General features: G+C 38.5%; 1 protein-coding gene across 1 annotated transcript in view; it reads right to left on the bottom strand.

Annotated features, from left to right (window-relative positions):
- The window catches only part of RLF (RLF zinc finger), an 86,109-nt gene extending 62,671 nt beyond the window's left edge, over positions 1-23,438 (bottom strand). Inside the window, exon 1 of the mRNA XM_026516567.4 lies at positions 23,146-23,438. Coding sequence (XP_026372352.2) covers positions 23,146-23,382 — 237 coding nt within the window. The 5' untranslated portion in view covers positions 23,383-23,438. The remainder of the gene's footprint in view (positions 1-23,145) is intronic.
- Positions 23,439-27,055: the final 3,617 nt, after the last annotated feature.

The raw sequence follows: 27,055 nt of genomic DNA, 5'->3' as shown, positions 1-27,055 counted from the left end.
CATGATCCCAGGGTCCTGGGATTGAGTCCCACACTGGGCTCCTTGCTCAGTGGGAAGCCTGGTTCTCCCTCCCCCTGCCACTCCCCCTGCTTGTATTCTCTCTCTCTGGCAAATAAATAGATAAAATCTTTAAAAAACAAAATGCCCACTTTCACCACTTCTATTCAACACAGTACTGGAAGTTCCAGTGAGAGCAATTAGGCAAGAAAAAGAAATAAAAGGCACCCAAATTTGAGAGAAAGTAGAAGTACCACTGTTTGTAAATAACGTGATATGCTGTATATGTAGAAAATGATAAAGATTCCACATTAAAAATAAACAATGAGAATAAACAAATTCAGCAAACTTGCAGGATACAAAATTAACACACAAAAATCAGCTGATTTTTATACACTAACAATGAATAATCTGAAAAGGAAGTTCACTATTCCATTTATAGTAACATCAAAAATATAGTTAGGAATAAACTTAACCAAAGAGACTTGCACAATGAGAACTACAAAACTTTGCTGAAAGAAATGAAAGAAGACACAAATAAGTGGAAAGATATGACACGGAAATGTCCACAGACTGAAAGACTTACTATTGTTAAGATTCCAATGCTACCCAAAGCAATCTACAGATTCAATGCAATCCCTGTCAAAATCTCAATTACTGTTTTTTGCAGAAACAGAAAAATCCATCCTGGGGTGCCTGGGTGGCTCGGTTGTAAAGCATCTGCCTTTGGCTCAGGGAGTGATCCCAGGGTCCTGGAATCAAGCCCCGCCTCGGGCTCCCTGCTCTGCTGGGAGCCTGCTTCTTCCTCTCCCATTCCCCCTGCTTGTGTTCCCTCTCTCGCTGGCTCTCCCTCCGTCAAATGAATAAACAAAATCTTAAAAAAAGAGAGAGAGAAAAATCCATCCTAACAGTGTTATGGAATCTCAAGGGACCCTGAATTGCCAAAACAATCTTGAAAAGAAGAACAAAGTTATAGATCTCACTATTTCCTGATTTCAAAATTTACTACAATGCCACAGTAATCGAAGCAGTGTATACTGGCATGAAGACAGACATAAAAACCAATGGAATACAGAACCCAGAAATAAACCCTTACATGTATAATCAATGAGTTTTCACAAGGGTGCCAAGACCATTCAATGAGAGAAAGGGTAATCTTCTCCATAAACAGTGCTAAGAAAATTAGGTATCCATATGCAAAAGAATTAATTAGACTCTTACCCTATACCATACACAAAAATTAACTCAATACAGATCTAAGAGCTAAAAAATCTTAGAGGAAAACATAGGGGAAAAGCTTCATAACACTGGATTTGACAATGATTTCTTGAGTAAGATACAAAAAGCATGGGTGACAAAAGTAAGAACAAATCAAAACTTAAAACTTTTATACACCAAAGGACACTATCAACATGCTAAAAAGGCAACCCAAAAACAGGAGAAAATATTTGCACACCATGTATTTGTTAAGGGATTGAGATCCAGAATATATAAAGAAGAACTGAATTGAACAATAAAAAACAACCCAACTAAAAGTGGGGAAAGGATCTGAATAGGCATTTCTCCAAAGATGATACACAAATAGCTAAAAAGCACATAAAAACATGCTTAACATCACTAACTAAGAAATGCAAATGCACGCCTGGGTGGCTCAGTCAGTTGAGTGCCTCATGATTTCAGCTCAGGTCATGATCTCACGGGTCATGAGATTGAGCCCTGCACTGGGCTTCACACTCAGCGGGGCAGTCAGCCTGAGATTCTCCTCCCTCTCTCTCTGCCCCTCCCCTCCTCATGCATGCCCGGTGAGCTCTCTAAAATAAATAAATAAACCTTTTCTTATATTTTTAAAAGAAGAAATACAAATCAGGGACACCTGGCCAGCTGAGTTGGTTAAGCGTCCCAACTCTTGGTTTCGGCCCAGGTCATAATCTCAGGGTTGTGAGATCGAGCCGTGTATCAGGCTCCATGCTCAGTGCTGAGTCTCCTTGAGATGCTCTTTCTCCCTCTCCCTCTGCCCTTCCCCTACACTTGTGCTCTCTCTCTTTGAATAAATAAATAAATAAATAAATAAATAAAATCTTTTAAAAAATGCAAATCAAAATCACAATGAGATAACCACTTGGCACTTGATAATAGCCAACCCATTAGGATGGCTATTATCAAAAACCAAAACAAACCAAAACCAAAAAATAACAAGCACTGGCAAGGAAATGGGGAATGTGGAACGCCTGTGTGTTGCCGGTGGGAATTTAAAATGGTGCAGCCATTGTGGAAAATGTCATGGTGGTTCCTCCAAAAACTAAACTATCACCATATGATCCAGTATCCACTTCTGGATATACACCCAAAACAATAAAAGCAGGGACCTGATGAGGTATTTGTACCCATGTTCACAGCAACACTATTTACAAAAGAAAAAAGGTGGAAGCAACCCAAGAATCCATCAATGTATGAATGAACAAACAAATTGTAGTATGAACACACAATGGAATATTACTCAGCCTTAAAAATGAAAGGAAACTTGGGGCACCTAGGTGGCTCAGTTGGTTAAGTGTCTGACTCTTGGTTTCGGCTCAGGTTATGATCTCAGAGTTGTGAGACTGAACCCCACGTCAGGCTCTGTGCTAAGTGCAGAATCTGCTTGCGTTTCTCTCCCTCTGCTTTTGCCCCTACCCTCACTCTCTCTAAAATAAATAAATAAATCTTTTTTAAAAAAGGAAATTTGAGGGACACCAGGGTGGCTCAGTTGCTTAAACGTCTGCCTTCAGCTCAGGTCATGATCCCAGGGTCCTGGGATCGAGTCCCACACTGGTCTCCTTGCTCAGCAGGGAACCTGCTTCTCCTTCTGCCTTCTCTGCCTGCTGCTCCCCCTGCTTGTGCTCGCTCTCTCTCTGATAAATAAATAAAATCTTTAAAAAAAAAAGAAGGAAATTTGACACATGCTACAACATAAATGAATCTTGAAGACATTATGCTAAGTAAAATTAGCAAATCATAAAGAGACAAAAATGTAGGTTTCCACTCATATGTGGTAGCATAGTCAAATTCTTAGAGACAGAAGTTATGGTTGTCAGAGGCAGGGGAGAGGGAGGAATGGGGAATTAGTGTCTAATGGGTTCAGAGTTTTGGTTTGGGAAGATGAAAATGTTCTGGATATGAATGGTGGTGATGGTTTCATATCAGTGGAATATACTTAACACCAGTGAATGTATACTAAAAAATGCTTAAAATTGTAAATTTTATATTATGCATAATTCACTACAATTTAAAAAAACACCCCAAAAAAGAGTCAACTTTATGTCTTGAGATTTTCGATTAGCAACTCAAGAAACATTAAGTGGGTGAGCATGCAACAGGAAGATGAGGAGAAGAGGATAAATTCAAATATCCCCCATTTCTGCTTTAGTGAGTCATTATTACTAAAAGGATTGATCTAGAATACTTCCTAAGTTTGGAGATTTTAAAATTCAAGTTTTCCCACACTAGGGAAAAGTATTACAATTCAGACGTAGCTGTGTAATATAGTGAAATAATACGCCCTGCGGCTGTGCATTCAAACCTCTTACTCTCATCATTTGCCAGCTAACCTCTCTGGGTCTTGATTATTTTAAAATCAGTCACTTGAAACTGGGTATTCATTTTGCCCTGGACATTGTACAATATAGCTTTTAATAAAAGATTATAGTTAAAAAAAAAAGACCTAACAAAATTTATCGTCTTAACCACTTTTAAAAGTACAGTTCTATGGCATTAAGTATATTTATGTTGTTGTGCCACCATTACCAACATCCATCCACAGAATTCTTTTCAACTTGCAAAACTGAAACTGAACCCATTAAACAGTAACTCCCTATTACGCCCTCCCTTCAGTCCCCTGGAAACCACCATTCTACTTCCTGTCTCTATGTGCAATATTGCTTTCATATTATATTTTCTGTCTGAAAAACAACACAAGAATATGATAATGGCATCAGGGTAGACAAATAGATCAATGAACAGAACAGAGTCCAGAAACACACCTACATACATATGGCTAATTGATTTTCAACAAGGTGCAAAGGCAATTTCTTAATTCAATGAGAATGCAGTCTTTCCAACAAAAGATATGGAACATTTATATATTCATTTTAAAAACACAAAAAACTTCCACCCACCCCACATACAATATACAAAAATTAGCTCCAAATGGATCATAGATCTAAATGTAAAACCTCAAACAAATTTCTGGAAGAGAACATAGAAGAAATTCTTTGTAGTCTTGAGACAGGCAGATTTCTTACATATAAAGTGAAAACCGTAATTCATAGAAGAAAAAGCTGATAGACTGAACTTTATCAAAATTAAGAACTTGTGTTCTTCAAGAGATACTGTTAAGACAATAAAAAGAAAAGCCAAGGCCTAGGAGGATATTTTTGCAAAGAACATATTCGATTCCATTGTTTCTGCTGACCCTATCAACTCTGTCGTTATTGAAGGGATCGACTTAATAGAAATTAATCATGTCTTGGCTGCTCGTGTGCCCACCTAGTTATGTAGGACTTTTCTTTCCTGTCTCACCCAGTATTTCCTAGTAGTTCTTAATGGTATCTCACACGAGTTCACCAACAGTTCTGTCCAGAATGTGTGACACCCACATCAGTTCATCCTTGTAATCTGCTCCCTATAATAAGCAGATAGACAGGACCTCAGGCTTTCCCCATTGGCCACATCACCACAGTGGAATCTGTGTCATGGCCAAGAGTGTTCCCTCCAGACAGTCCCAAGTGAACCAGAGTCAGAATGTGTATAACTTACAAGTGATACAAATCACCATCCCCATTCTGCCCACTCTTTGCCATCTAAGCCTCAGCATTAAAAAAAAAAAAAAAAAACAACCCAAAAACAAAAACCACACACACACACAAGACCTAATGAAGGGTTTATATCCAGAAACAGATCCACACACACCTCTCTCAAACCTCAACAATAAGAAAACAATCCATTTTTTTTAATGGGCAGAAGATTTGAAAAGATATTTCACCAAAAAAGATATAAGGATGGCAAATAGGCACGTGAAAAAGTACTCAACATAATAAGTCATTAGTGAGGCACCTGGGTGGCTCAGTCAGTTAAGCATCCAACTCGATTTCAGCTCCAGTCATGATCTCAAAGTTGTGAGATCAAGCCGTGTCAGGCTCCACACTCAGTGGGGAGTCTGCTGAAGATTCTCTCTCCCATTCCCTCTCCCTTTGCCCCTCTCCCCACTCACCCACGCACGTGAGGGGTATCTTTCTCTCTCTCTCAAAAATAAATCTTACCAAAAAAAAAAAAAAAAAAAGGAGCACCTGGGTGGTTAGTTAACCATCTCCCCTCTCCTCCTGCCCCGCACCCGCCCTGTGCTCGCTCTCTCGCTCTCAACTGAATAAATCTTTAAATAAAATAAAAATAAGTCATTAGGGAAATGTAAATTAACACTTATAAAGAGCTACCATTAATTTTAGAATGGCTAAAATGAAAACAGTGGCCACGCCAAGTGTTGATCAGGAGGTGGAAAACTAAAATTCTCATACATTGTTTGTTGGTGGGAATGTAAAATGATACAACTACTCTGAAAAACCTGTCGTGTGACCCAGCCATTCCACCTAGGTATTTACCCAAGAGAAAGCATTTGCCCGCACAAAGACTTATACACAAATGTTCACAGCAACTTTATAATAGCCAAAACTTAGAAATAAGCCAAATGTCTATCAACAGGTAAATGAGCAAATCATGACCGAACCATACAATGAATACCCAAAAATAAAATGTATTAACTAGTAATATACACTTGAATGAATTTCAAAATAATTACACTACATGAAAGAAGCCAAAGACACTGCAGAGTTTTATTCATATAAAATTCTTAAAAATGCAATCTAATCTATAGAGACAGAAAGCAGATCAACAGCTGAGTGACGGTGGAAAAACGGTAGAGAAAGAGGAAATGAAATGGAGTAAGAAGGAACTTCTAGGGGTGATGGATATATTCATTATCTTGATTATGGTGATGATTTCATGGGTGTTTGGATATGCCAAAGCTTATCAAATTGCACATTTTAACTAGGAGCAGTTTATTGTATGTCAATTATACTTCAACAAAGCAGTTTTTAAAGACATATGGGCCACAGGGCGCCTGGCTGGCTCACCTTCCAGCCCCACATTGGTCAGAGAGATTACTTAAAAATAAAATCTTTGGTTTTTTTTTTCTCTTTTTAAGCAGGCTCCACACCCAACATGGGGCATGAATGCACGACCCTAAAATTAAGACCTAAACTGTTCAGAGTGGGACACTTAATTGACTGAGCCAACCAGGTGCACCAAAAATAAAACTAATAAAAAGAAGGCGCATGGGCCCAAAATACACAAAATCATAAAAGGAATTTAAATAAATTTTTGTTTCAATTGTCAGATTTATAATTTTTACTGCAAAAAATATAAAACTTCAGTGCATAAAGGTAATATAAAAAACGAAAAGATAAACTGGAGAGAAGGTAATTCTAAGGTATATGACCAGCAAAAGCTTCATGTCTAACATACATAATTTCATAAAAACGGTAAAGAAAAAAGTTGGGGTGGTGAAAAAAAAAAAAGAAAAAAGAAAAAGAAAAAGTCAGAGAGCCTGGGTAGGCTCAGTTAGTTAAGTGGCCAACTCTTGATTTCGGCTCAGGTCATGATCTCAGGGTGAGACTGAGCCCCACGCACAGAGTCTGCTTGTCCCTACCCCTCCCCGCACTCATGTGTGTTCTCTTTCTCTCACTCTCAAATAAATAAATAAAATCTTAAAAAGAAAAAAATGGTAAAGAAAAAGACAAATAAGGGGCACCTGGTTGGCTCAGTCAGTAGAGCATGCAAATCTTGATCTTGGGGTTCTGACTTCAAGCCCCATGTTGGTGTAGAGATTACTTAAAAATAAAATCTAAGATTAGATAAAATAAAATGGCAAATAACCCAACTAAAAAATAAGAAAAAGCAATTCACAGAAGAGGAAATACGAATAGCAATAAGTATAGCTAAACAGGTAACTCCTTACAAGTAAACAGGAAAAAAAAATTAAAACTACAACGAGATACCACAGTCCACCCACGCGAATGGCTAAGATTTAACTAACTACACCGAATATTGGCAAGAATGTGGGGCAATGCTAACTTTCATACACTGATAACTGGCATAAACAACAGACAACCTGGAGAATAACTTGGCAGTATTTATTATAGTTGAAGGCAGGCGTATATATGAACCCAGCAACTCCACTTTAAGTACATACCCTAAAGAAATTCTCGTACCCATGTATCAAGATGTATTGGAAAAGTGTCCACCCCAAGAGTTAGTGTAAATAAATGCCTCTAAATCCATTAATAAAAGAATGGACAAATGAATTATAATATATTTACAAATTAAGACACTACACACCACTGAACAACGAATGTGCCAAAGCTACACATACCAATGTAAATAAATCTTAGAAACATTGTGACTTTATTTTTCCATTATGTTGAATTTTAAAAGCTTCTAAAGAATATAGTACAGCATTTAAGTAAAGCTGAAAAACACATAAAATAATACTACAGACTGTATTAAAATGCACAAATGCTAAGAGATGCAGGAGAATAATTAAATACCAAAATCAGGGTGGTGGTGGGAGATAAAAGAATCTGTGAAAGGGTACACAGGTAGCTCCAATCATTTAATTTTTTTAAAGATTTTATTTATTTATTTGACAGACAGAGAGACAGCGAGAGACGGAACACAAGCAGGGGGAGTGGGAGAGGGAGAAGCAGGCTTCCTGCTGAGCAGGGAGCCCAATGCAGGGCCCGGGATCATGACCTGAGCCAAAGGCAGACGCTTAACGACTGAGCCACACAGGCGCCCCTAATCACTTAATTTCTTAGGTCATGTTCATTTTATAAATTCTTTACTGCTTTGTATGTTGGAGATATGACTTTTAACATATGCTTCAAAGTTCTGAGCAAAACTGATTTTCAACCTAGATTCTTACACCCAGCCTAACACAAACAAGAGCAGAGATCTCAGAAAGCTACCAGAGGGTATTCTTTCAGACCCAAACTAAGGGAGTAAAAGGAGAAAAAGACACAAGAGCTAGGAAACAGAGAGGAGGGAGAGAAGCAAAGACAAGTACTGAAACGACAGTTGATAAAATGAAAATTAATTTAAAAGGGTAACAGGTGGGGGCACCTGGCTGTCTCAGTCGGTGGAGAATACAACTCTTGATCTTGGGGTTGTAAGTTTGAGCCCCACGCTGGGTGCAGAAATTACTTAAAATAAAATATTTTTTAAAATAAAATAATGGGGCGCCGGGGTGGCTCAGTCGTTAAGCGTCTGCCTTTGGCTCAGGTCATGATCCCAGAGTTCTGGGATCGAGCCCCGCATAGGGCTCCCTGCTCAGCAGGAAGCCTGCTTCTCCCTCTCCCACTCCCCCTGCTGGTGTTCCCTCTCTCACTGTGTCTCTCTCTGTCCAATAAATAAATAAAAATCTTAAAATAAATAAATAATAAAAATAAAAGGGTAACAGGTTAAGTACAAACCATATAAAAACGCAAGAAACAAAGTTAATGTCTTATTAACTCATGCAACACATAACACTTTAGTAATTTTTTCAAAACTTTTTCTATGCATCACTGCTTAATATCTTGGATATCCTTTCATACTGATACATATAGCACTACCTTATTATCTGTTTAAATTTAATTTAAAAAATACTGAAATACAACAAAAAAGTAAAATTCACCTACAATCCCACCATTTTAAAATTTTGTATGCAATAAATGGAATATTACTCAGCTATCAGAAAGAACGAGTTCTCAACATTTGCTACAACATGGACAGCACTGGAGGAGATAATGCTAAGTGAAATAAGTCAAGCAGAGAAAGACAACTATCATATGATTTCTCTCATCTATGGAACATAAGAACTAGGATGATCAGTAGGGGAAGAAAGGGATAAAGAAAGGGGGGGGGTAATCAGAAGGGGGAATGAAACATGAGAGACTATGGACTATGAGAAACAAACTGAGGACTTCAGAGGGGAGGGGGGTGGGGGAATGGGATAGACCGGTGATGGGTAGTAAGGAGGGCACGTATTGCATGGTGCACTGGGTGTTATACACAACTAATGAATCATCGAGCCTTACATCGGAAACCGGGGATGTACTGTATGGTGACTAACATAATATAATAAAAAATCATTAAAAAAAAAAAAATTTTGTATGCAATAAAGCACCCTTGTATTCCACTCCCAACTCCCCACCTCCAAATAACCCGTATAAATAATTTGGTACAAATGCCTTAGGTACATATATAAAAGATCTCTCGCATTCCTACTCTCCCTTAAATCAGGAAGGTCTTCCCTTCTTAACCATATACTTGCTTCAATTTTTTAGTGTGGCAACCAAGACCAATGAAACTATTGAAAAGTGGCATGGAAAACCATTTCTTTATGATTTGTACCAATTGGAAAAGAACAGTAATGTTTATTCAAACCCATTTATATTAGACCTCAAAATTATTATGCAGTAATTAAGCATGGAGGACAAACTAATTGGAAGGTGGATAAATACATATGATCATCAAACACTGACTATGGCTCTACTGTATCAATAAGCAAACATAACATAAAAATTATTTAATGTTTATCTTCTCCACTAGACAATAAACTAGGAGGGTAAGAACCACATCTGTTTTCTCATCACTGTAGACCAGAACCCAGCATACTGAGTAGTACATAGCAGGTATTCTGTAATTACTTGCTTTTGATGCTTCGTGCTATTATTAAGAGATTTGCTAACTTATTTCTGAAGTTTGATTGAAACAGTTTTTCAGATACATATCTTTGATGAGAGTATACAACTGTATACTAAAGCAAATTCAGGGGTGCCTGGGTGGCTCAGTGTAGGTGAAGTGTCTGCTTTTGGCTCAGGTCATGATCCTGGGGTCCTGGGAGTGAGCCCCGGTTCAGGTTCCCTGCTCAGCAGTGAGTCTGCTTCTCTTTCTCCCTCTGCCCCTCCCCCATTTGTATATTTTCTCTCTCTCTCTCAAATAAATTCTAAAAATAAATACATACATACATACATACAAAAAAAAAAAAAAACAACAAATTCAACTAAGTAGATTTGGTTCCAGATTCTCACTGCTTCATTCAAATCCTATAAAGGAGAGCAGCATAATGTTGACCAAACTGCACCTCTGGGAATTTTTTAAAGGAAATGGTTAGATCCTATTTTTTAGATGGGTGTTCACATCAGATTAATAATACACTAGTCATGAATTTTGTTTGGTGGTAAATAAATATATCAATGTTCATAATTTTATTGATATTATTGCCTACTCTGATCCTCAGCCTATATCCTAGACTGAGAAGGAGTTCCCCCCTTAAAAGTTTTAAGCTGGAAAGGGAGTGAATTAGATAACTTCTATAAAATTCTTCCCTCAAACATACGATTTCGAAAACATGGTCCCTTTTTACCCAGGGACTCAAATCCAATGGGTTGCAAATTAAAATCACTTTTGATATGTATGGATTTCAATAAAGTGAAATACATAATTTAAATGCCAAACAGTAAACTAAGTTAAAACCAATAATCAAATTAATCAAAAAACTGTATATAGAATGCTCTGTTAGTTACAACAGGTCAAACTCATTATATCCACTATATATGGATCCCAAAGGGCATCCATACTGTTTTAACATAAAAAAAATTTACTGTATATTACACTTGCAGTCTACAAAGCTCATCACAGGCTCTCTGAATCTAAAACCATATTGCAAATGCTCTATAAACATCTAGGAAACTTTTTTCTTTCAATGAGCTGTACATTGACAGGAAAATGGTGGAAAGCTGCCCTACGTGAAATACTTCTTTAAAACATTATTCAGGATGGAAAGGAAATAAATTGACACACTGGGTACCTATCTGCTACTAAAAGCTATGCTAACGGCAGTGTTATCCCACTTGATATTCACAACCACCTATCGAGAAGCTTTCTATTACCCCCAATTTTATAGAGAAGAAAAAGATCCAAGGCAAGGTTTAAGGTCACAAGAATGTTAGAATAAGGATTTAGAGTGAAATCCCTAACTTCAAATACACTTTCTATTGGATATGCTATCCATTTCATAAGACAATAAAACATAAGACTGACCAAATTTGATGTATCCACATTTACTGTTAGAATTTTATGGGAGGGGCGCCTGGGTGGCACAGCGGTTAAGCATCTGCCTTCGGCTCAGGGTGTGATCCCAGCGTTATGGGATCGAGCCCCACATCAGGCTCCTCTGCTATGACCTGTTTCTTCCTCTCCCACTCCCCCTGCTTGTGTTCCCTCTCTTGCTGGCTGTCTCTATCTCTGTTGAATAAATTAAATCTTTAAAAAAAAAAAAAAAAGAATTTTATGGGAAAATTTGTTCTAGATTTCACATTTTCATTTACCAAGTCCCTTAAACACTGAAATAAAGATTTCACTCGGAAGGAAAAAGCCAAATAAGGATAATAAACATAATCAATGTAAACAAATAACTTCAGTTCAAATTAGTAGAGTGGTTTCCACTGGGGTGGGCATTTACACTAGAGGGGTAAGTAATAACCCATCGGGGGCAGAAATTTAGTATTAACACTTTAAATGATTTTCAAAAATTTCATCACTTTTTTTTTAAGCTTTTATTTATTTGGGGGGGGTGAGGGGAGAGGGAGAAACAGACTCCCCGCTGAGCAGGGAGCCTGATGCAGAGCTCAATACCAGGACCCTGAGATCATGACCTGAGCCAAAGGCACATGCTTAACCGCTTAACCGACTGAGCCACCCAGGCGCCCCAAAAATTTCATCACTTTTATATTTTTCTGTGATTGCTTATAACAAGTACTATATAAATAAAACATTTATTATTCATTTATTTTAATAAGGACACACAAATGTTTGGAGACGACTTAGAAAATAATCGTTAGCAAATGTTTTTCAACAGAATTACATAATTTTGAAGGAGAATCAAACCCTAAACATTATCTCATTTAAGCAGCAATTTGAAGCCCCCAAAACAAAGTGATTTGGCCCAAGGCCATACGTCCATTCAGTGGCACCTTATTTGAAAACATATAAAAATAACAATATAAGAAAAAGCCATTAGCTTTCCATTAAAGCACTAGGGTCTTTCCAGTTATTCAGCTATGACTTAGTCTTCCTAGAGTCTAGTAGCATTGTTATATAAAACATTAATAGATGTTTGTCGGAAATGAGTACATGCATATTTCTCACAGCAATGATCAATCACTAATTTGTATAATATATTCCAATGGCTTCAGGTTAGGCTGCAACTAACTTTGCTTCTTGAGAACCTCAGAGCAGCATGATCACACCTGATGATTCAACAATCAAATTTTAATGACTTTCAACTAATAACATTTTAAAATACAGGTATGTAAAAAAAAGTAAAGACAAACCTCAAAGGAAAAAAATTCAAATATCTAATGCATGTGAAAAGCATAGACATGCTGTTAAAATGAAAATTAGTGAAATGGTATGAGAGCAATTATTAGCCACTATCAGACTGGCCAATATTAAAAAGTTTAATAGCACTAGGGTTTAGCAAGGATATAGTCAAACAAGGACTCCCAAACACTACAGATAGAAGTACATATTCAACTTTCTGTAGGCCAGAATCCAGCAAAATTTAAAATAAACATTCTCTTTAATACAGTAATTTCAATTCCAAGAATTTATGCCATAGGTATTAATAACACTGCTTAATGTTTAAGGATGTTCACAGAAACCTTATTTATGATAACAATAAAGAACACCACAATGGTTTAATTATGGTACATATGTAACATATGTTGATATAGAAAATTGTTCTAAATATATTAAATTAAAGTCTAAACTGCAGATTTGAGTTTTTAAGAATACACAGGAGATTTAACTCTTCTGGGGAGTGACTGGAGGGACTGAGAGCAGAAGAGGGCTTTTACTTTTTCCTTAAGCCTTCCTGTACCATTATATATTCTGAGCACTGCTTTTATAGTTAAAAAATTTTTTCAGTTAAGAGTGTTGGGGGGGGAGGGCGCCTGGGTGGCTCAGTTGTTAAGCGTCTGCCTTTGGCTCAGGGCGTGATCCCAGAGTCCTGGGATCGAGCCCCACATCAGGCTCCTCCGCTATGAGCCTGCTTCTTCCTCTCCCACTCCCCCTGCTTGTGTTCCCTCTCTTACTGGCTGTCTCTCTCTCTGTCAAATAAATAAATAAAATCTTAGGGGCGCCTTGGTGGCTCAGTCAGTCAAGTTGCTGCCTTAGGCTCCAGTCATGATTCTAGGGTCCGGCTCAGCAGGGAGCCTGCTTTTACCTCTGCCCCTCCCCCCACTTGTGCTCTCTCTGTCTCAACAAATAAATAAAAATCTTTTAAAAATTAATTAATTTAAAAATTAATTTGCTACCTGCAGAATTTAAAATCAAGGCAGTTTTCAACAGTAATTGTTATTTTTTTAAATAGTAAACGTGTGTCTTCCACAAGAAAGATATCTATAACATATTAAGTTTTAATATATAAGCTTGACACTATTCTCTAAAAATATGTACATATATAGAAATATTCTGTAAGTATACATTCCCAAACTGTTAATCTAAGAAAACTATTAACCTAGAAAAACACAGTACTGAAGTATAAGGGTGTACATGACAGTTTTCATCCTTTACTCTCTTTTCTTTTACATTGTTCTAATTTTTTACAATGAGAATGTATTCATGAATTGCTTGGACAATTAAAAATTCCAATCTTTAAGCAATCTTGAGAAAGAAAAGCAAAGCTGGAGATACCGTAATTCCAGACTTCAAGATATACTACAAAGCTGTAGTAATCAAAACAGTATGACACTGGCACAAATACAGACATATAGAACAACAGAACAGGGGAAGAAAAAAAAAGAGCCGAGAAATAAAGCCACGCTTATGGGATTAATTAATCTATGCTGACGGGGGCAGGATATACAATAGGGAAAAGACAGTCTCTTCAATAAATGGTGCTGGGAAAATTGGACATCTGTGAAAGAATGAAAATGGATCACTCTCTAACACCGTACATAAAAATAAAATGGTTTAAGGACCTAAATGTGAGGCCTGGAACCATAAAAACCCTAGAAAAGAAAACAGGTATTAATTTCTTTAACATCAGCCCTACCAACATTTTTCTAGATGTATCTTCTAAGGCAAGAGAAACCAAAGCAAAAATCAACTCCTGGGACTACATTCTTTTGCACCACAAAGGAAATAATCAACAAAACTAAAAGGCAACCTACTGAATGGCAGAAGATATTTGCAAATGATGTATCTGCTAAGGGGTTAATATCCCAAATATATAAAAAACTTATACAAGTGAACACCAAAAAAAAAAAAAAAAAAAAATCCAATTAAAAAAAGGGCAGAGGACCTGAGCAGACATTTCTCCGAAGAAAACATACAGATGATCAACAGACACATGAAAAATTGCTCAACAGCTCTAATTATCAGGGGAATGCAAATCAAAGCCACAAGGAGATATCACCTTACACCCATCAGAATGCGTAGAATTAAAAAGGTAAGAAATGACAAGTGTTAGCGAGGATGTGGGAAAAAAGGAATCCTTGTCCATGTGGTAATGTAAACCGGTATAGCCAATTTTTTCCCACACTGTGGAAAACAGTTTGGAGGCTCCTCAAAAAGTAAAAATAGGAGGGGAAAAGAAGTAAAAATAGAAGTACATATGACCCAATAATTCCACTTCTGGGTATTTACTCAAGGAGAACAAAAACACTAACTCAAAAAGATAAATACACCTCTACACTTACTACAGCATTATTTACGATAACCAAGATATGGAAGCAACTTAAGAGCCAATCAACAGACAAACGCATATACATACATACAATGGAATATTACACAGCCATAAAAAAGAATAAGCTCTTGCTATCTGCGACAACATGGCTGGACCTAGAGGGTACCGTGCTAGCTGAAATAGGGCAGACTGAGAAAGACAAATAACAGAGGATTTCATTCTCATGCAGATTCTAAAAAACAAATGAATGAACAAAAAGGAGAATAAGACCTATAAATACAGAGAACAGATGGTTGCCAGAGGGAAGGGGAGGGTAAGACGATGGAAAAGGTGGGGTGAATGGGAGATACAGGTTTTCTGTTATAGAACGGATAAGTCATGGGAATAAAAGGCACAGCATAGGGAATATACTCAATGACACTGTAATAAAGTTGTATGGTGACAGATGGTAGCTACACTTGTGGTGAGCACAGCATAACGTATAGAGAAGCTGAATCACTACCTTGTACACCTGAAACTAATGTAACACTGTCAACCATATTCAAAATTTTTAAAATTTTAATACTTACATATACATACTGTCAACATATTTTTCCAAAAATCAGACTAACACACCAAGCTATTAACAGTAAGATTACATGATAGTTTCCCTTCTGCATTTATACATCTTGTCTTGAGCTTTCAGAATGAGTACATATAAGAGTCAAAAAAATTTAAAAATGTAGATATTTAGGTTTTTTAAAAGACTTTAGAATTTATTTGAGAGAGGAAGAGAGCGAGCACGCACAGGAGCAGGGGGGAGAAGCAGAGGGGAGGGAGAAGCAGACTCCATGCTGAGCAGGGAGCCTGATGTGGGGCTTGATCCCAGGATCTCTAGATCATGACCTGAGCCGAAGGCAGATGCTTAACCAACTGAGCCACCTAGCGGCCCCCATATTTAGTTTTATTACTTTAAGACACCTTATGTATTTTAAGCATATGTATTTAAAAAGCAAATTAATGAAAATGAAAGCACAATTAAAAATATGCCTATTTTATATAGCCACGTGTCATAAAAATGCAATTTCCAAACTAGGCCATTCATTCTATCATATCTGGTAATAATTCCTACATGTGTCCATATTAATAAAGCATTATTGTGCTAGCTAATGTGAACACTCAGGCTATTTCCTTGAGAGTAAAATACTATGTAATCAAATGTGAGCACAATAACCTAATAGATCCCACAAGCAAGGCATTAAAAAACATATTATTAAAGAATTCAGACATAGCACAAAAAGGAGAGAAATAGACAAATACATTCATAGTTCCCTAGCTAGCTATGTCGCAGAAATACAGGTAGAACTAAATGAATAACCTTGAATTCAAGATGTATCTGAAATAGAATTCAATCTCAATTTCCAAAAAATTACAGTACCTTGAAATATTTTTCATATGGGGCAGTAAGTATAATTCAAAACCTACAAAAACTCTGAAGGGAAATTTTTTTCATAAAAGGCTCACTGTCCTGTTTTAGGCTAAAACCAGGGAATCAAAATTCAGTGGTAGGCAGACATAAAGCAATCCACTCTTCCCCAGTGATTTACTTTGCTATAATGAAAGAAAAACATGTGATTTGGGGGGTGGTATCAGGTTTAGAACATGGCAAAATGTTAAATGTTCTGCACCTGGTAAGTTTGGTAAATGCTGCACAAAACTTAATGCTCTCTAGGAGACTCACAATGCATCTTAACGTATATAAGATGACACATTAAAAAACACTTATCCCAACATTATCCCAACTTATACGAACATAGAATCCTTAGTTCAAGAAGTACTTACTAATACATAGAACTCATGAAACAAACACAGCTTAGGAAATGCTGATATAGGAAAAAGAGCATGGACTTAGGAGTCTGAAGACTCTGCCATAGCTTAGTAACTCTGTGACCCTGGGAAAGTTACTTAATTTCCCCAAGCCTCAGTTTTCTATTTGTAAAATGAAAATAACACCATCCACCTGAGCGCCTGGCATATAAAAGATGATTGAGAAGTAAATAAATAGTCCCTCTAATTTTCCATATAATGGTTTATACGTCGGCTTTAGTGAGCAATGAGAAGTTTGAGGAATCTATTTTTTTATACCATCTTGCTCAATCCCTTATCTATGTTCAAGTTTTCCAGGTTGATGTCAATCATATTCAAAATAGATGTTTCAATCTGGCTAAGCAAATCCAGGTTAAAAAAAAGAAAGTCTTTAAATATTTGTGGAACATAGACAACCATGGGAAATTCTTAAAAAACATAAATAAAATTGATTTCTACTCTTTAGTAATCAAGATACAAAGAATAAGACAGGGTCCCTCCTGGGAAGCAACATAAACTGGCTAACCAAAAAATGTCCCTATTTCTTAATAATTAAGACAGGTAAGGCCTGTTACTTTCAAGAAGTCTAGTCAGGGATTTAAGGAAGGGAGGACATAAAAGATCAACAAATCTTGACTGAATACCCATTAAGTGCCAGGGACAATTCTAGGCACTGGGTAAACAAAACAGTTGACACCCTCATTATGCTTACATCCAGATGCAGACAGAGAAACAGACATAATTGTCACAGACATCAGATTGCAGTTGGTGATTTAAAGAAACAGAAAGCTGTGTTAAGGAGTTGGAAGATGAGGAAGCACTGTTTTCAGTAAGATAGTCAAGAAAGTCCCCTGGGAGGTGATAGGTGTCTAGAACTAAGTGAAAACAAAGCACACTTTAGTTTACCAATGCCTTTGCAGGCTTGAAATAAATGGTGCTTTCTATTAGATTTTTTATCAACATTGTTCAGAAAAGCGTGATCTTCAGAATTCACTACTATAAGAGAGACTGGGTGATACCACGTAAATGATAGCCTCCAGGGGTCCCACTGCTTCACAAGTCACATTTATAATTATGTTTTGGTCATATGCAGTGCAATGCTAGCTTCTGCCATTATAACTACCTGTCATCTAGTCTCTATTTAGACATCTCCCAAGAGAAGGCAGCACAAAAAGAAAAGATAAAGTATTAAAAATACTTTAAAATAAAGAGTTCAAGAGCTCAAGAGTTTTCATGGCCACCAACCTCAAGGAGTTCAGAAGACTGATCCTGTCCATCGCAACATCTTCAAACTGTTGTCTTATTAGGCTGCTAACTCTTCCTCAATACTCTAATGCCTCCAATCTTCTCCCTCCAACAACACTACTCCTCATTTCACACACGTAACTGTGTACATCATTGTATGAATGTAGGCTAAGTTGACAAGATATGTTTCCAAGAAATGAGCAAAGTGTCCTCTCCTGTTCCATCACAGTAATTTCTTATGATAAAGTTGCTTTTTAACATACCAAATTTTACATCAAGTGTTCCTTTTGAAGTACTCACCTCGAGTATACCATGAAGTTCTACAGGATAATGCATTCAACAAATTAGTCTTGTGTGCCAGGCATTGTATTAATTGCTAGGTACCAAGTATACAAAAAAGACTAAACAAGATGCCTGCTCAGAGTCATTTACTACTCAACACAAGAGACAACCCTAAAAACAACTATCCAGGTACCACACTTACATAAAAGATGCTACTGGAGTACATTAAGTGAAAGGATCACCTCATTCTGTCTGCTGACATCAGAAAACATTTGAAAGACTTAATATCTGAACCTGGTCTTAATGGAGAAATAGGCACATGGGGAAGTGAGGACCCTGAGGTTAATCAGGCCGACTGAGAGATGCATACTGTAGTGAACGTAAACTACCCCCCTCCACACAAAAGAAGCTGGAAAGGTGGGAGGTAGGAGCTGGGAAAGGGAGAGGCAGTGTCCAGATTCTAAAAGGCTTTGTCTGCCAGGCTACGCCAGTAAGTCAGAATTTTATCTTGTCTTTGGGGTAAGAAACCATTTAAGAATTATAGGGAATAAAGTGCCTAATGAGATTATATTTACAATTTAGAAGGAATATCAAAACAGACTGTAGATGAAGCCAGTCAGAAAGCAAGAGAGATTAGTGAAAAGACTGCTCCAATAGGACATTATGAAGCCTGAACTAAGACACTGACAGCAAGAAAAGCAAGAGTTAAAAGCATAGGTATGTACAAAGTGTCAAAAGAATACAAACATCTAAGAGGAAATCTATCCAGTGAAATCAGAGAAAGCTTCACAGGGGAGGTGGTATTTGCACTGGGCCCTGAACAAGGAAAATTTGCCATACGGAAAATGAGAGAAAAGGACAGAACAACACAGTGAAAGGGGAAGACAGAATGCTTAATGACCTGAGATCTTGTAAGAGTAGTAATTCTATCCTTTTGGAGATCAAGCAGTTAGTAAATATTTACTGAAAGCCTAAAATATGCCGTGGATCTTGATGAAACAAATGAAACTTAAGATCACCTTTCCCAAAATAATACACTTGGAAATTCACAGGCAAATTTTAATTACAGGAGTAACTAAGATTACATTTTGGTCCAAGAACTCCAAGTACAGTACCCCCGCATAAGAGTAGGATTTTGGTGATGAGACTGGCTAGGTTAAGAGCTGATAAGTAAACTGGGGGTAAGGTGGTGAAGACTTTTTATTCTAAGGCTAAGAAATCTGGATAACTCAACAACTCCGGGAACACTGTTTTTTACAGATTATCTTATTTAGTCCATACAACAATACATTTACGTGGATAACAGTAAGTACTATTATTATTCTATTTGCCAATGAGAAAACTAAGGGTTAAAGAAAATTACATACCAAGGTCACATCCCAGTATGCCTATCTGACTTAGACCCTTTGTACTCAATCACTAACTTAAGAGAAACTTAAATATATGCCATACTTACTTATTTTTTAACATTTAAAAATCTGTAAGCCACTATTAGTCTAGAATCTAAGAGTATTTCATATAAACAAGGTTTACTCATAAAACTACTTTGTCTGGTATTCTCAAAGTATAACCATTCACCCAATAATTTCAGATTTGTTAATGTTACTTAAAAAGCCTTCGATATGTATACAAAGAAAACTACCAGTTGTAAAACTTTAGGAATCATGATGCTCAAAATATAGCAAAAACTTGAGAGGACATCATCAATTTTTCAATAAAACCAAGAAAGACTGTTTTCTGGAGTTAATCTTATCCACACCGTTTGGAAGACAATGTTTTCAGAAAAAAGAATTAAGGGAAAGGAGGGAAAAGCCACATCCCATAGTCATTGAATACAAATGCTCACTGAATACAAGTTGATCTAAGTATCATTTTCTTAGTAACTATTACTTCTGAAGTTTCATTTTTATCATCTTCACAAACTTCTGAAAATTGAAAACATGCCCAGAATGAGACAAGCTCTCTATCCTTTCATATGTTGGTTTATTTCTTGATTTGGTGCAATTCCAAAGATAGAGCCATACTGCAAGAGCAGGAGGGAATATGGTCCCAGCCTGTTGCAGGAGAGATCTACTTGGTACAATCTAAGTCTCTGGAACACTTCTAAACTAAATACCTGATGGGGCACCTGCGTGGCTCAGTTCGTTAAGCATATGCCTTTGGCTCAGGTGATGATCCTGGGATTCTGGGATCGAGCCCCGAGTCAGGCTCCCTGCTCAGAGGGGAGTCTTTTCTCCCTCTGCCTCTGCCATTCCACCTGCTTGTGCTCACACTCACTCTCTCTCAAATAAATAAATAAAATCCTAAAAAAAAACAACAACAACCCTAAATAACCTGATGAAAATACTTTTGTGGCAGTTAAGTATCCCAGAAAGCACAAGTCAGGCTACCTATCTTTACATATTAAGTGCTCCTAGAGGGCATGTTCCTATCGCCAGCACTTAGTGCAATGTCAGGCACACCACAGTGAGTGGATGAATAAATCATTCTGCCTTTCAAATGTGAAACCAAGAGCTATTCAACCAAATTTGAATGGTGACATTGTTCCTCCTCCATCATAAAATTATGAACAAGGACACCCCGAATTGATTTTATCTGGGCTATTGGAAAAAAGTGACAAAAATATTGTGACAGATATTGTTTAGAGTTGTATATAAACTTTCTATTCTACTGTTTGTATAAAGCACTATAAGGAGAATCAGTTCAGAAAACAAAGTAAATTCCACAGGCACAGTTTGCCCAAGGTTATTAGCTAATAAGTGGCAGAGTCACAATTAGGACCCAACTAGCTCTCAATCCAATGCTTCCTATCATAACATATCATCATCAAAGGGACATCCTTCTTATTTCATTTATTAGTAAAAAAAAAATATTTTGGGAAAAATTTTAGGCCAAAAGGAAAACTCACAAAAAAGACAAATTACAAAAGTACTTTCCTTCTTAAATTCTCCTGTGCCCTTACATTTCTAGGTGTCACCAAGACTCAAGACATCAAGCACTAGGCATAAAGCCAAAAAAAAAAAAAAAAAAAAAGTGAGAGAGAAATACACACACACACACACAGATCAATATATATATATATATATTGAATGGTATACTCTGACAAGCTTCAATTTGACTAGTTACATCCATTCTTCTTATCTAAGATGACAACACAAGCTTAGAAGGCTTCTCCCAAACCCACACTTCTATCCTCCTCCTCACTCCTCCTCCTTGTCCAATTACTCCCCATTCTCCCAAAGCTTCAAATTTTCCTTCTATCTCTACCTTTGGCACTGAAATGCTCTGCTCCCCTTCCCTCCCCCAACATTCCCATGACTCAATTAATCCTTTCAGCCATAGGGGCTTCCGGGACCACCCTATCTAAAGTGGCCTCTCCCAGTTACTTCTAAGTTCATAACTACAATGCATAGTTAAACGTTTAATTTATTTTTACTAGTTAATTGTCGTTCCCATTACGATGTCCCATGATGGCTTTCCCCTCTCCACTGTCTCTACAACACCTCCTTTTCCATCATTACCAAAACTGTTTTTGGAAATGCTGTTATTTCTACCACCTGCTCCCAACTGTAAGCTCATCAAGGGTAAGTGTTGTCTTATTCATTTCCTCAGCACTTGGTAAAGTGCCTGACATCATCCAACACAGTCAGTAAAAGTTTGTAGAATAAATGTGTGTAGTAAATAGAAATGTTCATTAATAGGGAAGAAGCAAAGAACAATTACACCTCAACACTTCCTAGCGCAGGGAAATGCTGCAGGGTGTAGACATAAAAACTGTAATGATACAATGTATTAGCAAGGACAAAATTCCATTTGAAGAGATGAGGTGTCTCTAGCTCAGTAGAGAGGAGGAAGAAAAGCAATCAAGCAAGTCTACTTTTTATTTTCCACTGGACCAAAAGAGCAAATTGTCCCCTAAAATTACAACTTTGGAACACTGCAATTTATTCAGCACACTCAACTACTCATCAAGAGTCCAAGTACCAACCTACTACTATTATTTTGCATTCTCTAAGATACACCAGGTGAGGAGCAGAGGGCTGGCCCCGAAACTGGCAGAACAAACAGCAAAAGTAGAAGTAATAATGACATATCTTTAAATTTATAGAGGAAAAACCTCGAAGTGGCCATGGAGACCAAACTAAACATACCAATAAATATGTAACCACAGGTTAGGACCCACTATGGCATAGAAATGGTCATACCACTGCCAAAAGAGACCACACTCCCCATCTTTCTCAAACCTCTTCTACTCAAAGACCGTAATAGCCACTACAAGGCTCAATAGCCTCATTCCTGGTAGCACAATTCTCAAAGGACCACAGAAAAGGCGAAAAGAACAGCTTAACAGTCTCCCCCCCCCCGACCTCAAAAAAATAAAATAAAAATTAAATAAAATAAGAAAAAAGAAAAAAACTAAACAACCAAAGGGCTCCACAATCCCTAATGAGAAAGCCCTAGACGCCTTTCAAAGCCAACTGTCAGACCTTTTAAGGGCCCAGATGACGTTGACTCCAAAGATAAGTCTCTGGCCCCAACACATATCTCCGGATTATTCAAGAAAACCCAGGTTTTCCAGTTTGGAGATCTGCACTCAAAAAAGGATCTCCCAGCAGGAACGAGCAATCAATCTCTCAAGAGGCAATGGCGCTCCAACCATCCGGCAGGGGGACAGGCAACGGCGACAGGGCACGGCCCTTCCAGGGAGCCGCCGGCGCCCTCCGGGCTCTCAGTCTGGCCCAGCGCAACCCGCCCTGGCGGTGGCCAAAGTCGGGCAGTGGTGAAGGGGGGCCAGCGGTCGAGCTTCCCGAGCTGGGCCTTCCCGGCCCGGGGGCGCGGCGAGACACCAAGGTGGCGCCTTTCAGTCCGGCCCCGGCTGCGGCAACGGATCCGGGGCCTCTTCCCCTGGCCTCCCCACCCCGCCGCCCTCAGCCAGCCAGTCAGCCCCTCACCTGGCAGAAGCTCCGGCAGTAGTTCAAAGATGAGACCTCCGACACCTCCTGCTCCCTCAGCTCTGTCTCCAGCTGCCACAGACACGGTCGCAGTCCCGGGGCTCCCGGCGCCGGAGATGCAGGGCGATGACCCCGAGCCATGGACTCAGTCTCGGTTCCGTCTCCGGCTCCCGTTCCCGCCGGAGCCTCAGCCCCGGCCCCGGCGGCGACGGCGGCGTCTCCCTTTCCGTCCGCCATCTTCCCACGGCCCAGCAGCGCGTAGGCAACCAAGCCACGTGATTCAGCCCTGACCCCGCCCCCGGCCGACCGCACGTGGTGACGCACTCCTTGGCGACGCGGGCGCCGGCCGGATTCCGTCACTGGGACTCAGGGTGCTCCTCCTCTCGGCGGCCTTCCCAACAGCCGCCCTGGCAACAGCCTGGAGGCAGCTGGCCTCACTCCTACCTGCCTCAGCCTTTCCAGACTCTTTGGAGTCACGGAGTCACCGAGCCTGACATACATGTAGACATAACCTAGATATGAGAGGGATGACACCTGAGCTGCAATCTAAAGAAAGGGAAAAGCATCCCCAGTAGAATATAAGCAAAGGTTATGAAGCTGAATGAAATGAAGACTAGCTCCGTGAGAAGGTGGTTTCTATCAGTGGGCATTACAAGTCAGTAGGGAAACGATAATGATGCTGAGAAAAATTTTTCCAATAGAAAAAAAAATAATAAAATTAGATTTCTACTTAAAACCATATACAAAAATAAATCCCGGATGGATTAAAGGCCTCGAAATATTTTTCAGAAAATATATCTGTATGTTATCAGAATAAGGAAGAATTTCTTAAATAGGATCCAAAAAGCACAAACCATGTGGGAAAATATTGTTAGATTTGATTGCATTAAAATTTGTTAATTCTGGGGCACCTGGGTGGCACAGCGGTTAAGCGTCTGCCTTCAGCTCAGGGCGTGATCCCGGCGTTCTGGGATCGAGCCCCACATCAGGCTCCTCTGCTAGGAGCCTGCTTCTTCCTCTCCCACTTCCACTGCTTGTGTTCCCTCTCTCGCTGGCTGTCTCTCTCTGTCAAATAAAAATAAATAAAATCTTTAAAAAAAAATTTGTTAATTCTGTAGCAACATAAGTTTAAAAAGATGCAACACAAAGACAAGCCAAAAACTAGATGGTATTCATATATACAAAACCATCAATAAATTAATATCCAAAAATGTTCCCAAAATCAAAAGGAAAAAAGCATACAATCCAGTAGAAAAGTAAATAAAGGATATACAGAGCTAGTCATCAAAAAATGAATATGAATGGCCAAAAACCTATGAAAAGATGTTTACCTTCACTGTAACTATCAAAGTAAAAATTAAAACAGTATATGGGGCACCTGGCTGGCTCAGTCAGAGGAGCATTTGATGCTTGATCTCAGGGTTGTGAGTTCCAGCCCCACGTTGGGCATAGAGATTAAATAAACTTACAATATATATAGATATAATTTCATACCCATTAGATTGGCAGAAATTTTAAATTAGTACTGTCTTAGGATTTTGGGATATGGAATTTATTTCTGGTGGAGGGATTTATTGGTACATCACTTAGAAGAATATATAATATTTAATAAAATTGAAGATACACATGTCCTGTGACTCAGCAATTCCTAATGATAATAAGAGTTGATATTCATTGAGATTTAACATGTGTCAGGCACTTTTTAAGGTTCCTTACATATTTCAACTCATTTAATCCTACTAACAATACCATGAAAAGTTACTTTATTACTTTCATTTTATAATTCAGGAAACAGACACAGACAATTTAAGTAATGTGACCAGAGTGACAGAACTAGTAAGTTATGGTGCCCAGAATTCAATCTCCAGTAGCATGCTCCAAAATCTGCCTTTTTTTTTTTTTTTTTCAGGTAGGGGTAGGAGAGAGAATCTCTCAGGCATGGAGCCCAATGAGCTTGATCTCATGACCACGAGATGATTACCTGAGCCAAAATTAAGAGTCCATTGCTTAACTGACTGAGCCACCCAGGGGCCCCCAGAATCTGACCTTTTAACCACTATGTTGCTGATGTTCACTGAAACACTATTATAATAACAAAATACCAGAAACAGCCTAAATGCTCAACACTGGAGAGATGGATAAACAAATTATGGTATATTCACACTCGGAAATATACAGCCAGTAAACGAATGAATGAAAGCTTCATATATTAGCATAGTAAACTGCATTTACCAACATTGATTGATTAGCATCTGTTGTGTGCTGAGCACTTTCCCAGGCAATAGAGATTCAGAGAACAACATATTCTAATGGACAAATGTGACTAAATATTGATGGGTTAGATCTAGGTAGTGGCTGCATGGTTTTCTACAACATTCTCTGTACTTTTTTTGGCATCTTTATAATATAAATAATTAGGTTTTAAAAAAGACAGGATTGAGTGGAGAGAAGGTCAGTCTATCTGTAGTGTGGTTAGAGACAGGGAAGATGGTGGAGACGAAATTGGAGAAGGGGAAAGGGCCAGATAATATAGGATTTTATAGCTCAAGGCAAGCAGTGGGGATTTAAAGTATGACAGGGGCGCCTGGGTGATCTGTTGGTTAAGCACCTGACTCTTGATTTCAGTTCAGGTCATGATCTCAGGGTTGTGAGATCTCGCCCCATGTCCTGGCTCCTCGCTCAGCAGGGAGACTGCTGGAGATCCCCTCTCCCTCTGCCCCCCCTCCTCTTGCTCTCTCTCTCAAATAAATACATCAATCATATAAAGTGTGACAGGTAACCACTGGAAGTGTTCAGTGGTTGTATGATATCTGATTTACACCCTTGCTGCCACCATATGCAGAATAGGTGGTGGGAGGCAAGAATGAAGCTATTATAGCAGTCCCAATAGTGAAGGTAAACAGATTAAGGAAACATTTTGGAAGCAGAACCAACAGGCCAATGGATTGGTTATGAGGAGTGAGGGAAAGAGAGGAATCCGAAATGGCTGCATGGGTTTTCGGTTGAATGGTTGGCAATGATGCTTACTGAGAAAAATGAAGAATTAGGAAAGAACAGTTTGGGGGAAAAGGGAGAGAGAACCAAGAGCTCTGGTTGGGACAGGTACAGGTTAATTTTAATTTTCCCACGAGACATCCAAATGGATGCACTTGGACACATGTCTTTGGAACTTCAGGGAGGGTAGGGCTGGAGATGCAGAGCCATCAGAGCATGTTCCCGCTCTAAGACGACAACAACAGAGAAAACCACAAACCTTCTTTGACTCCACCACATCCTCCTCTAGTTTCCGTCCCATTTCTCTGCTCTCTTTTATAGAAAAAGTTCTATAAAGAGCTGGCCAAACCCTCTGTTTGTACTTTCTTCTTATTCTCTCTTGAACACTTTTCACCCAGGCTTTCATCCCCACTCCTAACTGAAACTGCTTTTTTAATTTTTATTTTATTTCTTTTAAGATGTTATTTATTTGTCAGACAGAGAACAAGCAGGGGGAGCATCAGGCAGAGGGAGAAGCAGGACCCTGGGATCATGACCTGAGCCGAAGGCAGGCATTTAACCAACTGAGCCACTGAGGCGTTCCTGAAACTGCTTTTTAAAAAATGTTACCAGTAATTTCCATTTTTGTTGAATCAAATGGCAAATTATCAGTCCTTTATCTAGTCTCTTGGCAGCGTTCGGGCTTGTTGATCATTCCCAACATTGGATTTCACTTGGCTTTCAAGTCTCCACACTCTCCTGGTGTTTCTTCTTGGTTTCTTTTCTTGCTCTCCCTTCTCTTTCTGATTTCTAAATGTCTCAAGCACAGCCCTTCAAACTCTTTTTTTTTAAGATTTTATTTATTTATTTGAGAGAGAGACTGCGACTGGCAGGGGGAGGGAGAGGAGCAGAGGGACAGGGACAAACAGACTCCACG

This window comes from Ursus arctos, unplaced genomic scaffold (assembly GCF_023065955.2).
Source record: "Ursus arctos isolate Adak ecotype North America unplaced genomic scaffold, UrsArc2.0 scaffold_32, whole genome shotgun sequence".
NCBI lineage: Eukaryota > Metazoa > Chordata > Mammalia > Carnivora > Ursidae > Ursus > Ursus arctos.
Note: the sequence above shows the minus strand (reverse complement) of the source record. Positions and strands in the feature narration are given on the sequence as shown.